Source organism: Quercus suber, unplaced genomic scaffold (genome assembly GCF_002906115.3).
Source record: "Quercus suber isolate HL8 unplaced genomic scaffold, Cork oak 2.0 scaffold_270, whole genome shotgun sequence".
Taxonomy (NCBI): Eukaryota; Viridiplantae; Streptophyta; class Magnoliopsida; order Fagales; family Fagaceae; genus Quercus; species Quercus suber.
The window spans coordinates 915,473-928,490 of record NW_027069726.1 but is presented as its reverse complement, the minus strand read 5'-3'; the positions used below and the strand labels follow the sequence as shown (position 1 = coordinate 928,490).

General features: G+C 35.2%; 1 protein-coding gene across 2 annotated transcripts; it reads right to left on the bottom strand.

Moving 5' to 3' along the window:
* Positions 1-233: 233 nt before the first annotated feature.
* On the bottom strand, positions 234-10,224 carry LOC112001122 (vacuolar protein sorting-associated protein 36). Of its 2 annotated transcripts, XR_002881784.2 has the most exons (10): positions 9,368-10,224; positions 7,401-7,604; positions 6,445-6,538; positions 6,274-6,331; positions 6,037-6,106; positions 3,218-3,353; positions 3,057-3,141; positions 1,130-1,183; positions 751-983; positions 234-632 (listed from the first exon to the last, which is right to left on the bottom strand). XR_002881784.2 is itself a non-coding variant. In XM_024033289.2 (9 exons), the coding sequence occupies exons 1-9, from the start codon at positions 9,992-9,994 to the stop codon at positions 974-976; spliced, it is 1,338 nt and encodes a 445-aa protein (XP_023889057.1). In that variant the 5' UTR covers positions 9,995-10,224; the 3' UTR covers positions 234-973. The 2 variants fall into 2 exon arrangements, 1 of the variants encoding a protein (XP_023889057.1); XM_024033289.2 differs by having other exon boundaries at positions 234-983.
* Between the last annotated feature and the right edge of the window lie 2,794 nt (positions 10,225-13,018).

Sequence of the window (13,018 nt, the reverse complement as noted above, 5' to 3'; positions counted from 1 at the left end):
CCCTCTCAATCTCTCTTCCTCTCCGTCTCTACCATTTGAGTTTAGTTTTTCTTTATTTAAATAAACTTTTTCTATAAAATTCAGAAATTAAAAACAAATTAAATATTAACTAAAGTGTAAAATGGCATTGTTGTGGCTAATTTAATGGTGCAATTTAACGGATAGTAAACAGATGACTGAATTCAGTATAATTGAAACTTAGAGGACTAAAATGATAAAATGTGAAATTTAGATGGTAAGTTTTGCATTTTGACCAAAATATAAATATCTAGCATGATGCACGAAGTCATTACATAAAAGCAAACAAGTAGCCAAACCAAAAAGCAGTACAAACTGCTAAAGTTATTACATGTTCAAATGGTTTGTATATTTAAAGAGGGGGAGAGGGGGCAAAAGAAAATGGAATTGGCATAAGATGCATCATGGCTCAATGACCCCTCCTATGGATCCAGACACCACATCTGAGGTAAAGGCTGTTGCTTTACTATTCCTATCCCCACCAGCCTCAGCATCATAGGACTCCTCCGGGTCTCCCACATAAAGGTCCTATGAAAGCCGGGTCAACTCAAACTTCAGACTCCAAGCCATCTAGAGAGTAAGATTTTGTATGTGGAAACCGATCTTAATTTAGCCTGTTAAGTATCCATCACAATTCCATAATTTTGAGACTAAGATTTTATTATTGTTGTTGCTCTAATATTCAACATACACTATTCGAAAGATTAACCACGAGACAAAAACATGAATCACCTAACACTGTTCTTGCCAATCGCCTCCATTGCTACAAATGGCTCAACTTTTCACTGTACTACCCCTCCCTCAGCTTTCCCCAAATTTCAACGCAAGCACGTCCAAAATGAGAAACACCAACACTAGAAAGTGCATTGTGCATGATTTTTTTTTTTTCTATTTTTGGGTCTGTCATGTATGTTAAATGTGTCCAAGGCATGGTTTTGGAACCTTGACTATGCAATCACTCCAACCTATAATTTTCAAATTAAATAATTAAAACACAAAAAAAAAAAAAAAAAAAATGTCAGTTTATTTGTGAAGTTGTCAATCCATCTTAATTTCTTTTGATTATTGTTGCATGAATAAGAAAGTGATTGTTAATGAAAGCATCTCTTACCTAGAAGCAGAGGCCACCTTAACCCATGTATTATAGATCCCATAATCTTTCACCCTATAAAAATACAATAAACATCATAATTACCAAAAATGGAGAAGATAAAAATTATAAGACACTCGAGTGATAATAACTTCATTGATATATGACATTCAAATATATCTTACCATTGTAAATTTTGCTCCAACTGATACTTATTAATTTTGAGCAATGATGGTAATAAAAGTTTTCAATGGAGGATCCCATGAAGCAATCTAAGATTCTAAGTATAAACAATGATACAAAGCCATTGACTAGGGCAAGCGTGGTAGCCATCACCTGTCCAAACCATGGTGGAATTGGTTTTAAGAAGCCCCATGCTCTTTGGATACAAGGGAACTCTACTTACCATTGGTCAGTAGCAATTCTTAAGTATTGAAATTAATGTGGATGGCAAAAAATTTGCAAGACCAAATTTGCTTTAGAAAATAGGCTCCAGTTAAGCTGTGGGATTTCAATTCGAATTAAAAAAAATATATAAAAATAAAAAATAAAAATAAAAACCTAAATTGTTAATTTTTAACTAATAACCTCCAATTCATGGTTCTTTTCAGTGTTGGTGAAAGTGTGAGGTGCACCTAAGCACAAAGGCTTCTTGGAGCCTAGGCACATAGCACAAGCACGTCTTTTTGAAATAAAGCACACATTTTCAAAACATAATGTATAATAACTTCTACTAAAAAGATTCATAATCTATACTACTATAAAAAAGTAACCGGATTTGGTCTCATCTTTTGATTTTCCTAACATATACCTACCTTAAATGTTCTTGCAAAATCAAGAGATGTTAAAAACCTTTTTTTTTTTTTTTTTTGATAGGTAATAAGAGTAATATTATTGATAAAAGATAAAGAAAGGAGAATACGAGGTGATCAAGATGATGAACACAGGGTAAACAACAACCAAAAACATAGAAACAAAGAAATCAAGAAACTATTCTAAGAGACGAAAGAAACTCTATAAGTAACTATTTCTTTGTCGTTTCCCACTAAATCAAATAAAATTCTCCCTCTCCTCCTTTAAAAAAAAAAAAGAAAAGCCCTCAAACATGCTCAAAGCACATTTGAGGATGCTAGTATATAATAAAGAAGTTCAAGAAATCAATATATTTAGACTATCAATTCAATGGTTAGTCTTATACATTGCATTAAAGTTGCAGGTTCAAATCCTCCACATAGGCTAGTTCAACTTCTTAAAATTTCTATGTAGTATTTTTCCGACAATTAGTAATGGACAATACGACAGTCAAGTTATCAACTAATCATATAAAATTTAAACAAAGCATTTTGTATAATTCTCTTGCCCTTTATAAAAGATACGCAACCATAACTTTTGATTGCCATGACCACAGTTACATACATGGTTGAGTCAAAATATACCAAGGCAAAGAACAAAAAGTACAATAATAGTAAGTAGTGACTTTTATGCCTAACATAAGCAATGCAAGGCCATCCTAAAGTAAATATTAGTCATGCATTTTGGTTTGGAATATTGTGCTTCACGCTTTAAGCATGCTTTGACCAACAATGTACCAAATAGCACACAACTATGTCATTTTATATTTAGTTTTCTTATTAGATATAAGAAGTAATGAAAGGTACGTGCACATATACAATAAAATAACCAAAAAAAAAATATATATATACATTGTAAATATCAAAAGAGAAATGCTATGTCTACAATATTTTCACAACAAATCCTATATGGTAGGTTATTACGGGTTGTTATTAATGAGGTAAAAAAGTAATTTCAGTGGTAAGTTCAAATTAGAACCAATAACAACTAACCACCTATGATTTGTTGTGAAAATGTTGTTGTCGTAGCACCTCTCATATCAAAATATTAGGAGAAAGATCAATAACCAAAATCAAATGATAGAATATTTACTTACAAGTAAACATCATCTGTATTAATTTCAGGAAAGAGGTTGATGTAAAATCGGAAGCCATCGGGGCTTATATCTCTGCATAGTAAACCTGCCATACATTCAATGGTCAATTAAAGCGCAACTGCAGCATTAATATTTTCAACAAAAGTTGTGAAGCAGGGTACCTTTGCTCTCAGCAGTTAGAAGATGCTCCTTCGCCATGCCTGGAGCAATTCCTAATGTCATTGCAGCATCACTTGCACTTATCCCAGTTCGTAGGGTATCAGGATTTGTTACAAGGGCCTTGATTCTTGCAAAAACCTACATTTGACAGCACAAGTTGGTTATTGTCGTGCAATTTTAACTAGCTTCTGACATTGCGCAGAAAAAACAGAGTGAAAGATATTCACTTGACATGGTCAAGATTTTTCCAATTTTCTTGTTAGATACAAAAGCAGATATGAAAAGAATAACTATGTTTTGTTTGCTCTGCCATTTACATTAGGCCACATGGTAGGAAGGAGGGAAAAAAAAAAGACGAACGTACTTTTCCTTCAGCATATGTTTTTACTTCAGATATTAAGATTTAAAAGATAAAGAATGATGGGGCAGCACCACTTCAACATAAATGGAGCCTCACTCATTTTCGAATGAATTTATAAGGTTAGGTTGAAACTGTCAAATAAATTTATAGACAATAATAGTAGACATTGCCATGTCATGATTTATCCAAAAACTTAAAATAGAAGCAGCTACTTTTTCCATACAGGTATGGAAAAAATCAATGGAAAAAGGCTTTGTGCAAATGTACAATATACACATGGCATACCCAGAGACTTCCTGGTCAAACTTGTTACTTTGGATGAATCATTGGGGGGAGAGAGGGAGAGCATGTTTAGTTATTAATTTCTTTTATAGGTGCACTATTAGTTATTAATAAAAGTTTTTGAACTTCCACCTTCTGTTTTCATTCCCACAAAGAAGGGAAAACCATCCACTATTATATTAGTGTACCTACAAGACCTTTTCCAACTTGCTTTTCAGCAAATCATTCTCATCTTCAACCAACTGCAAGCTGCACTTTCACATGGATTTTCCCATTTTAAAAGGCAAAAGCAGAAAACAGGAACTTTTACAATAAGTGAAGCTGCCAAAGCCAGAAATGATGACCAAACTTTTTCTCATTCCCACACCCCCTCCCCCTTTTTCCCCCTTAATAAGATGGAAAATATCTGGAGTGTCAAACAATACAAAAACATATTATCTCACGTAGCAAAATTTTTTAAAAAAATTTCTCAACAGTACCACTAGGCATGACTCAAAACTTGAACGATACATAAAAAGACAATACAGAGTGTCACCCTATTTAGAAACTTCATTAAATTCATCAAGTTGTGGTTTAAATATTCCCCCAAAAGTAAGATCCTTGGGGAAAGGCTGTCTATTATTTGAGACATAATAACTTAAATGAATGAATGATTGACATAAAGGCCTCATAATGATGAAGGGAAGATGAGCGGGTATTATCACTCCCTATCCCCCTCTACCGCCATTCCCTTCCCGTGGAAAATGATGTAGCAATCGAAGGTTCCTCCTGGGTAGCTTTTTTCTCGTGGACTGCGGCCTTAGGCAAGATTCTAACTATAGATAACCTTTGGAAGAGGCATTTTGTTGTCCTTGAGTGGTGTTTTATGTGCAAAAGGTGTGGGGAATCTGTTGATCATCTCCTCCTTCACTGTCCTTTGGCCTATGAGATGTAGAGTATGGTATTTTGTTTGTTTGGTATTTGTTGGGTGATGCCTCAAAGGGTTATGGATTTGTTGGATTGTTGGTCATGTAACTTCAGGCCTCATCGCAATATAGTTATATGGAGGATGGTGCCGCACTGTTTGATGTGGTGTATCTGGCGGGAACAGAATGCCAGAAGCTTTGAGGGTCACGAGCGGTCCATTCTTGAGTTTAAGTCTTTTTTCTTTTTTACTCTTCTCGAATGGTGTTTAGTTATACCATCTTTTTCTTGCTTTTCTCTTCCTGTTTTGTTTAATCATTGTAATTTGGTTTCTTGATGTTTTTGCCTGTCTAGTAAATTTCCTATGTACAGGGCTGTGTTCTGCTTTAATATATATCTTCCGTTACTTATCAAAAAAAAAAAATGATGAAGGGAAGAACTGCATTCAGTTCTGCTATACTAGTCATAAAAAGATCTACTATTAAGAGCTTGTTTGGCATTGCATTAGCAAGGCTCCTTAAAGCTCTTTAGCAATTTTCTTTTACCCCATTAATCATAATAATCAACTAGTTAGATATTAATTGTATATTTGAATTAAGTATGAAAATAAGTATTTACAAAATATAATAGCAACACTTTTACAATGTCTTCTTTAGTCATTCTTGCATCTAAATGCTTTTTATTAATTTGATTACCAACCTGGTGTAACAGTTTCAAAACACTACATAACTGTAGTCTGCCAAACACTAGCAACTTTTCAGTTAAAGCTCTACTCCTACAACAATCCCAAATGGGCACTAAGTAGCTAATTCTTAAAGTAAATGCTCAAATTTTTATTCTTTTTATAAGTAACAAAAATATATATATCAGAAAAAAGGAGTTACCCCAAGTATACAGGAAATATACTGGGGGTGAAACAGTCAATTACAAAAATGGATTTACTGTTGATTTTACTCAACACAGTATGCAAAGGTGTTCTTCTGTTATGTACCACTAGAGAACTTTTTCTTATTTACCATAATTTTTCAAATAAGTTAACAAGCATATTGGAACTAATTTTAGGTAACATATAGGACAAGAAATTAGCAACCATCTGCACCATTTCACTATTACATGTTGGATAGATTAACTAGTAAAATCTCTTAGTATTATCAAATCCTGCTTTAACTAGGAAAGTTTCTCTAGTGATATGATAGGGCTTTCCCTTATAGGTCATTGTACCCTCCAATAGGCAAAAAAGTATGAGAGAGAGAGAGAGAGAGAGAGAGAGATCACCTCCTCATCACTGTGGGACTTATTCTGGATGACCATGACTCCACTATCAAACTTCCGAAGCATCACTGGACTGTCATAGAAAGATATGATAAATGACTTCAAACATTTAAATATGAGCTTTAAAAAAAATTTCCAGTGACTATAATCTTGAAATAAATTATTCTGTGATTTTGCACTCTTTATCTCAACTATACAGCAGATTACAAAACTAATAATTTGAAGAACTGTCAGACATACACATCAAACTTCTCCCAGAGAGAACATGCTCGCAACAAATCATCCGGTGAGATCAATTCTGCATAAAAAGAATATACAAAAAATAGGTTTCATCTTCTACAAAAGCACCCGATATATCAAAAACTTATGCTGCAAGGAAAACCAGGAAATAAAGAGTATGGTTAAACAGACCTGTGCCTCGAGCACGGTTGAAGAGACAATAGACATCTATAAGATTGATCATTCCTCCAGCTCTCTCAAGCGGAATTCTGACATAATCTGCCAACTAAGTGTTATAAAATAAAAGTTAAAATTTTCTTTTCTAAGAAAGAGAAACAAATAGAAAGGAATCCTATATCAACACATGGAAATCAACAACTCAAATAATGATACAACACCAGAGAGAAAGAAGTGGACAGTGCTCCCTCTTTTAATCTTTTTTTTTTTTCTTTTTCTATTTAAAAAAAAAAAAATGATTCTTATTTCTTCTTCCATAATTCCATATTTAAAAGTTGGCTCTTACATAGTGACAAGATTGTCACAAACTTTTTTTTTTTAAAAACAAGATTTAAGGACATGACGTATTTCATTGGTCAACACAACACATGCTCTTTTTATCTTAATATCTTTAATAGGCATATAGAGGAAAGGGTATGATTAGACAATCTCAAAACACATGGATGTGATTAAATTAATCCTTAACTAACAGCATACAATTAAAAAAGGGTCAAAGGTAGAGTGCTTTCTGTACACTTTAACCTTTTTTATGCACGCAAAAAATTCCATAACAATAACAGAAGTTCCAGCGGATCAACTATTAATCAATGATACATATTCACAGTCAAGTCACATGAAATAATAGGCAAGTGCAGAAGTTGGCAATTATAAAGAAAAGGAGAGATCTCATATATAAATCTTCAGTTATACTTGTTATGCTGATGAGTTGTAGCTCAAGCAGCACATCCTCCCCCAACCCACTGGTGCACGTTTAAATTTACCAAGAAAGTAGAAACAAAAAAACACCCAAAAAAAAACCCCTTCAATTATCAAACTTTGAAACACCAGCCTCTTAATTTTCCCACTCTCTTTGTATAAAGATAAGCTAATAATACTAGAATCAATAACACACAATGAGGAAAGAATAGAACCTGGCGGGACAATTGTTGATGATACAGCGCTCCAGCAGACTCTTTCGTAACAGGGGATACAATACCAACACTCAACAACCAATCTTGCATCTCTTCTTTAGAACCCACTTCATCATCATTTGTTGCACTAGATTTAGAGTTTGAGCCAGACAAAAGTTTTTGTCTCATTTTCTCTGCTAGTATAACCATCTCTTTAGCCTTACTCTGTATATCCAAGATGGTTCATATATTTAGAGCAGCAAAAGCAAATAAACTAAACAATAACATAGCAAGAACTATTAAGTGCTCAATTATTTTAAAGCTCAAAATTTGAATTATTTTCCTTCCCTACATTTTCTCAGAAATAAGCCAAATGGTTAGGATTAAGTTCAGTTTATCACTTTCTGTTATCCCACATTAACCCATTCAAAAATGTAGCATAACAAATTCCAATATTTTCTCCGTGGCCAGAAATACCATAATTACACCTAGAGATTTAAAATTTAAATTATTCCTTTCCTACATGTTTTGAACAATAAAACAAACCCTTTTTTTTTTTTTATTTGGATGACAGCTTTTTATTTAAACCAAGGAAAACCTGTGGAGCAGAAAGAAAATATACAGAAACAGAACGGCTGCAACCTAGCAACTGGCCAAGACGCAACTGCAACCAACAAGCACAAAATACTGCCACTCAAACAGCATGAAAGCACTGCTAACTACAAGAAGCAGATCTAACCACAAAGGCACAAACAGATAACGTAGACTAGCTATCAAACACAGAACAGGGGATCCTCTAAAGCTTGCCAGGGACATGATTCTCTATCTTGTACTTTGAAGCTAGACAACTTCTCACATCAAATATAATTGACTTCATCAACTCCATTTCACTATTAATCTTCCCATTATGCACCCCTTCATTTCAATTATTCCATGCCAAACCAATTTGCAAATAGTATGCTTCAGAACAGTGCCCTGTGACTTCTGTACAACCCAGTCCAGCACATAATCCCAACTATTTACATGTCTATCAAACAGGCATCTTATAAGGATCAGCTACCATATCCTTTTAGTAACAGACAGATGATCCCATTGATTCAATTGTGCTTCAACAGAATTCACAGAACCATAGTAACCCCATTTTACTAGCATTTCTCACTGTCAACCGGGTGATGAATGCATGTTTTGGAATAAGACCTGGAAACCAGAGAGCTTCCCACCAACTAATAAGAGCCATCTTTTCTCTAACTGCTTTCCCAAGTGACAGAACAACTGAAATCCCGATTTGCAGTCGGCAGACAAATAGCCATATTTGCAGAATGATTCAAAACATCTTCACACAGCCTACTCTGAATCAGAACCAATTAATCTGAGTCTTCTGACCCAGCAAGAGGCTAAAACCACTTTCTTCATTGATCATACAATAACAACCAAGCCTTGGTCCAAAATTTTTGGGATCATCTACGGATCCTAAATATACTAGTTAGGGTAAGCCGCATGTATTCTTTAACCACACTATGCCCAAATTTCTGTAACAAAGGCCCCCTCTAGATGCTAATCATCCATAGCTTCCGCATTCCCAACTTTAAATTTCAACAGAGGCCTATTTAAGCTATAAATTCAGAGTAATGTCCTCCAACTACAAGAACAACTCCAAGGTATTTATGTTTTCACATCCCAAAAATAAAAACAAAGGAAAAACTTCATTTAAGTTTAAACACATTACTAGATTAAATTTATTTCTCCTAAGAAACTCATAAATAATGAGTAAAACAATACTGCTCCTAAAAAATCATAAAAATAAATATAGGATGCAAATTTTAGTCCAGAAACCAATCTCTCCAAAAATAATCGAGAGTGAGGCTCCTTACCAATCACCTCGTCCAGACCCCGAAAAAATGGGAGCTTTGTAAACTGTGTACGAACCTTTTTAAATAAATTCAGCATAGCAATAAGAAAACAGAAAAAGAGAGAGAAAAGTTGGTTACCATAAGAGCATTCAAGTCCTGAAAAGCTTCCTGCAAGCTCTTGTCAGTACTTTCCCACATCTCCTGCTCCTTCCTCAGTATCCCAGACACCCCCACCATCCTCACCGCCCCTTCCCTCGTGTAAAACCCACCAGACCCAGAACCCGGACCCGACCCGGAAACCGAACTCGACCCAACAGCACCACCCTGAGCCTGGGTCTGAACATCGTTCTCCCAAGCCCTGGCCCTCCAGTTCTCCCAGAACTTGGCGAGAAACGCATCCGTATCGCCCTTCCCTCTCATCACGACGGTCATCACCACCGATTTGGAGGGGTCGAGGGAGGCTTGGAAGCGGACGCGCGGGGAGTGGAAGAGGGTTTTGACGGACTTCTTGGTGGAGAAGATGTGGGTTAAGAAGGAGAGAGGGAGAGCCACGGCGGCGGAGGAGGTGGAGGAGGAGTTGTCCGGGAGCCAGAGGAGGCGGTGGGTGGTGAGAATGAGGAGACCGGATTTGAGGAGAGGGAAGTTGGGGATGTCGTCGCATTCGAGGTCGACGGAAGAGAGGATGGAACACTCGATTTCGTTTGGGAGAAAGACAGGTCGACCGCTGCTTGTGAGGTCTGCTTTAGGGAGATAGTTTGTTGCCATTGATAATGATGATGATGATTATGATGAGAAGGTACACTACTACTACTACTGCTTCTGCTACTACATGGGATGGATGGAGTTGTGGATTGTGATTGATTTGAGCTGAGACTCAAAAGATTTGATCAATGGGATTGAAGTCGAGCTGGTGTGGGATCGAGAGAGAGAGACAGCAGAAAATGGTGTCGAATTAGTTTTTGTCAATTTGGTCGTTTAAACGAATGAAATTTACCACCGAAATAAACTGTTTTATTTGGTGCTTTACATTTGGTTTTTTAATTAAATTTAATATATAATTTTATTATATTTAAATAAAATTTTAAAAAAATATTACTTATATTTTACTAAACAATATAACCGTTTGAATTTAAAGTGAAACATCTAAATTTGATCATTTGTTCAAATCTAGAGATTGTTTATATATATATATTGATGGTGGGCTAAATGAAACTCCATTTGTCCAGGGTGATCGTCTATGACCAAATCACGTCCACATCAATTTATGAGAAAGGGAGTCAAATAAAATGTATCACAGATAATGAATAGGCTTCATCCAAAAACTTGAGGATCGTCTGAAGTAATTTTGTCGTCCATGTCATAAGAGGGCATGTATGACCAAAGGACACTTGGGTAAATTTCAGAGGATTTTCTACAAACACCAAATAATCGAGTCACGTACTATTCCAAGACGTGAAGAGGATTCTCTGAAATCCGCTCCATCTTCACTAACTCTATACATCTCTTATAATGATAGTGGATCCAAATAAGTAGACTCACTAAAAATTCTTTATAAAAGGGACCAAACCCATTAACCCGAGGTACGTTTTTCACTATTGATTCCACTTAGAATACTTGAGATATAGAGAGAAAATTGACTTAATCATTGGAAGGTCTTTGACCAGTTCACCCAGATCACCTTCGATAATTTATTTCTTCCTTTTTAGGTCATTCACCTGTCGTTGAAGCCTGGAGCACTCAACCTACTGATTTTCGAGCATTGTCATATATATATATATATATAAGATATTTGTATTGCTAATAATATTAAAATGTTGTTGTTATTATTATTGTGAAATTAAATCCTTTACACTTTAATAGAAAGTAACAAGTGACAACAGAAAATTTGATTTATCATAAACCGAATTTCCATATGTTTATTTGGATAAACACTTTGTTGATTTGTTAAAAATTAGTTAACATTTAATTATAGTTAGAAAAAGGATTTGACTTCCATGGTTAACTACTAAACTTTTTTGATGAAAACAAAACTTTTATTAAAGTACTAGCAGAAATAGAACAAAATCAGACAGAACGACCAAAACATGAACTAAATAGATGCCTCTTCTGATGTGACATGAACAAAACTTGGAGGGCAATGACCCAAATCAAAACACCCAATCAATACTTAACCTAGAAAGTAGAAACTAAAGTTTTGGGTAATGTCAATCTCACCCTATTTGTAATGTTTTTATTTATTTATTTATAATTTAGAAGCAGGCCATTATGAGTATTATTGAATGGCTGGTAAATTAACAAGAAAAAACGTTATTTACGACTGGTGGAACAGACTTCATCCATACTAACACAAAAAAGAAAGTCATGCTTTCTAGACTAAAGCACATGCTACAAACATTGCATTGCAGAAGGGTATGAGAGAAGGAAAAGCTCTGAAAAGAGCTAAGCTAAGACAAAATGTCTTTTACTAAATGAGCAAAAGAAGAATGAAGCATATCACCAATTCACCACGCCATAGAGAGTTTATAACGATCTTAGAATCGCCTTTAAAAATTGACTGGTGGATGTGGATCCCAATCTCTTGAACAAACTGTATTACCCTTCTTGTTGCAAGCAACTCCAAGATGACCATAGAAGAAGGCTTTGGAATTTTTTTTCGACAAAGCAGCCATTAAATCACCATGCCTATTTCGAACGACTACCCCAACACTGTTGGGCTTTGTGGAGTCTAGTTGTGTTTGAATTGGATTATGACCCAACCCAAAATAATGTTGTTACAATTTTTAATGAGAGATTTTTTGAAGTTTAGTCTATGAAGTGGAGGCTTAGGCCGATAGGCCCAAGCCATAGCGTTGCCCTTGGGAAATTTTTTTGGCCCATTAGGTAGCCCATTATAAATCCTGTGAGTATGATAGAATAGCGGTTATTTTTGGAGATTAGGGTTTAATGTAGTTTTTGAGAGAAAAACTGTACTGCTGCATCTTGTATTTTTCTTTAAGAATAGTAAAATCCCTGCAACTTCACGTTCATAGGCAAATTGCCAAACCAAGTAAATATTGTCTTGTATAATTGTTTTTTCTTTGGCACATATTTTTTTCTCTATTTTCGCGTCTCACATTGTTGGGCTTTTGTGAAGCCTAGTTATGTTTGATTCGGTTGACGACCCGACTTGACCCGAATAATGTTGCGTGGTTTTTAATGAGAGATTTTCTGAGGTTTAGTCCATGAGTTACGGGTTGGAAAAAATTTTGGCCCGTTTTGTAGCCCATTGTGAATCTTGTGCGCAGGATATAGAAACTGTTTTTGGTGATTCGAGTTTTGGTCTTCTTGTTGTTTTTTGAGAGAGAGAAACACTTAGCCGCAATTGTATTTTTCCCTGATAATAATGAAATCCTTGCAACTCCATGGACGTGGGCAAATTGCCGAACAACGTAAATATTGTCTTGTGTGTGTGATTGTTTTTCTTTTGACGTTTGTTTTCTCTATTTTTTTTTTTTTTTTGTTTCTCACAAGTTGGAAATTTCGGTTGAATTCCCTACACACATATCTAAAAATCTCGTGATGTTCCCCTTCAAACACCTGCTTCATCAGAGGAATCCTCAAAGATTGATCCATCAATGTTAGTTTTGAGAGTCACCAATAGGAGGAACCCAAATTTTTTTTGCAGGGCGTGTATTCATTACAGAAACCACACTACACTATTTGAAGCTTAATAGGTATTTATTGGCTAAATTCACAATTTTATCCAAAGGCACCACTGGTTCATTTAAATGAATTTTATTGTTATGATTC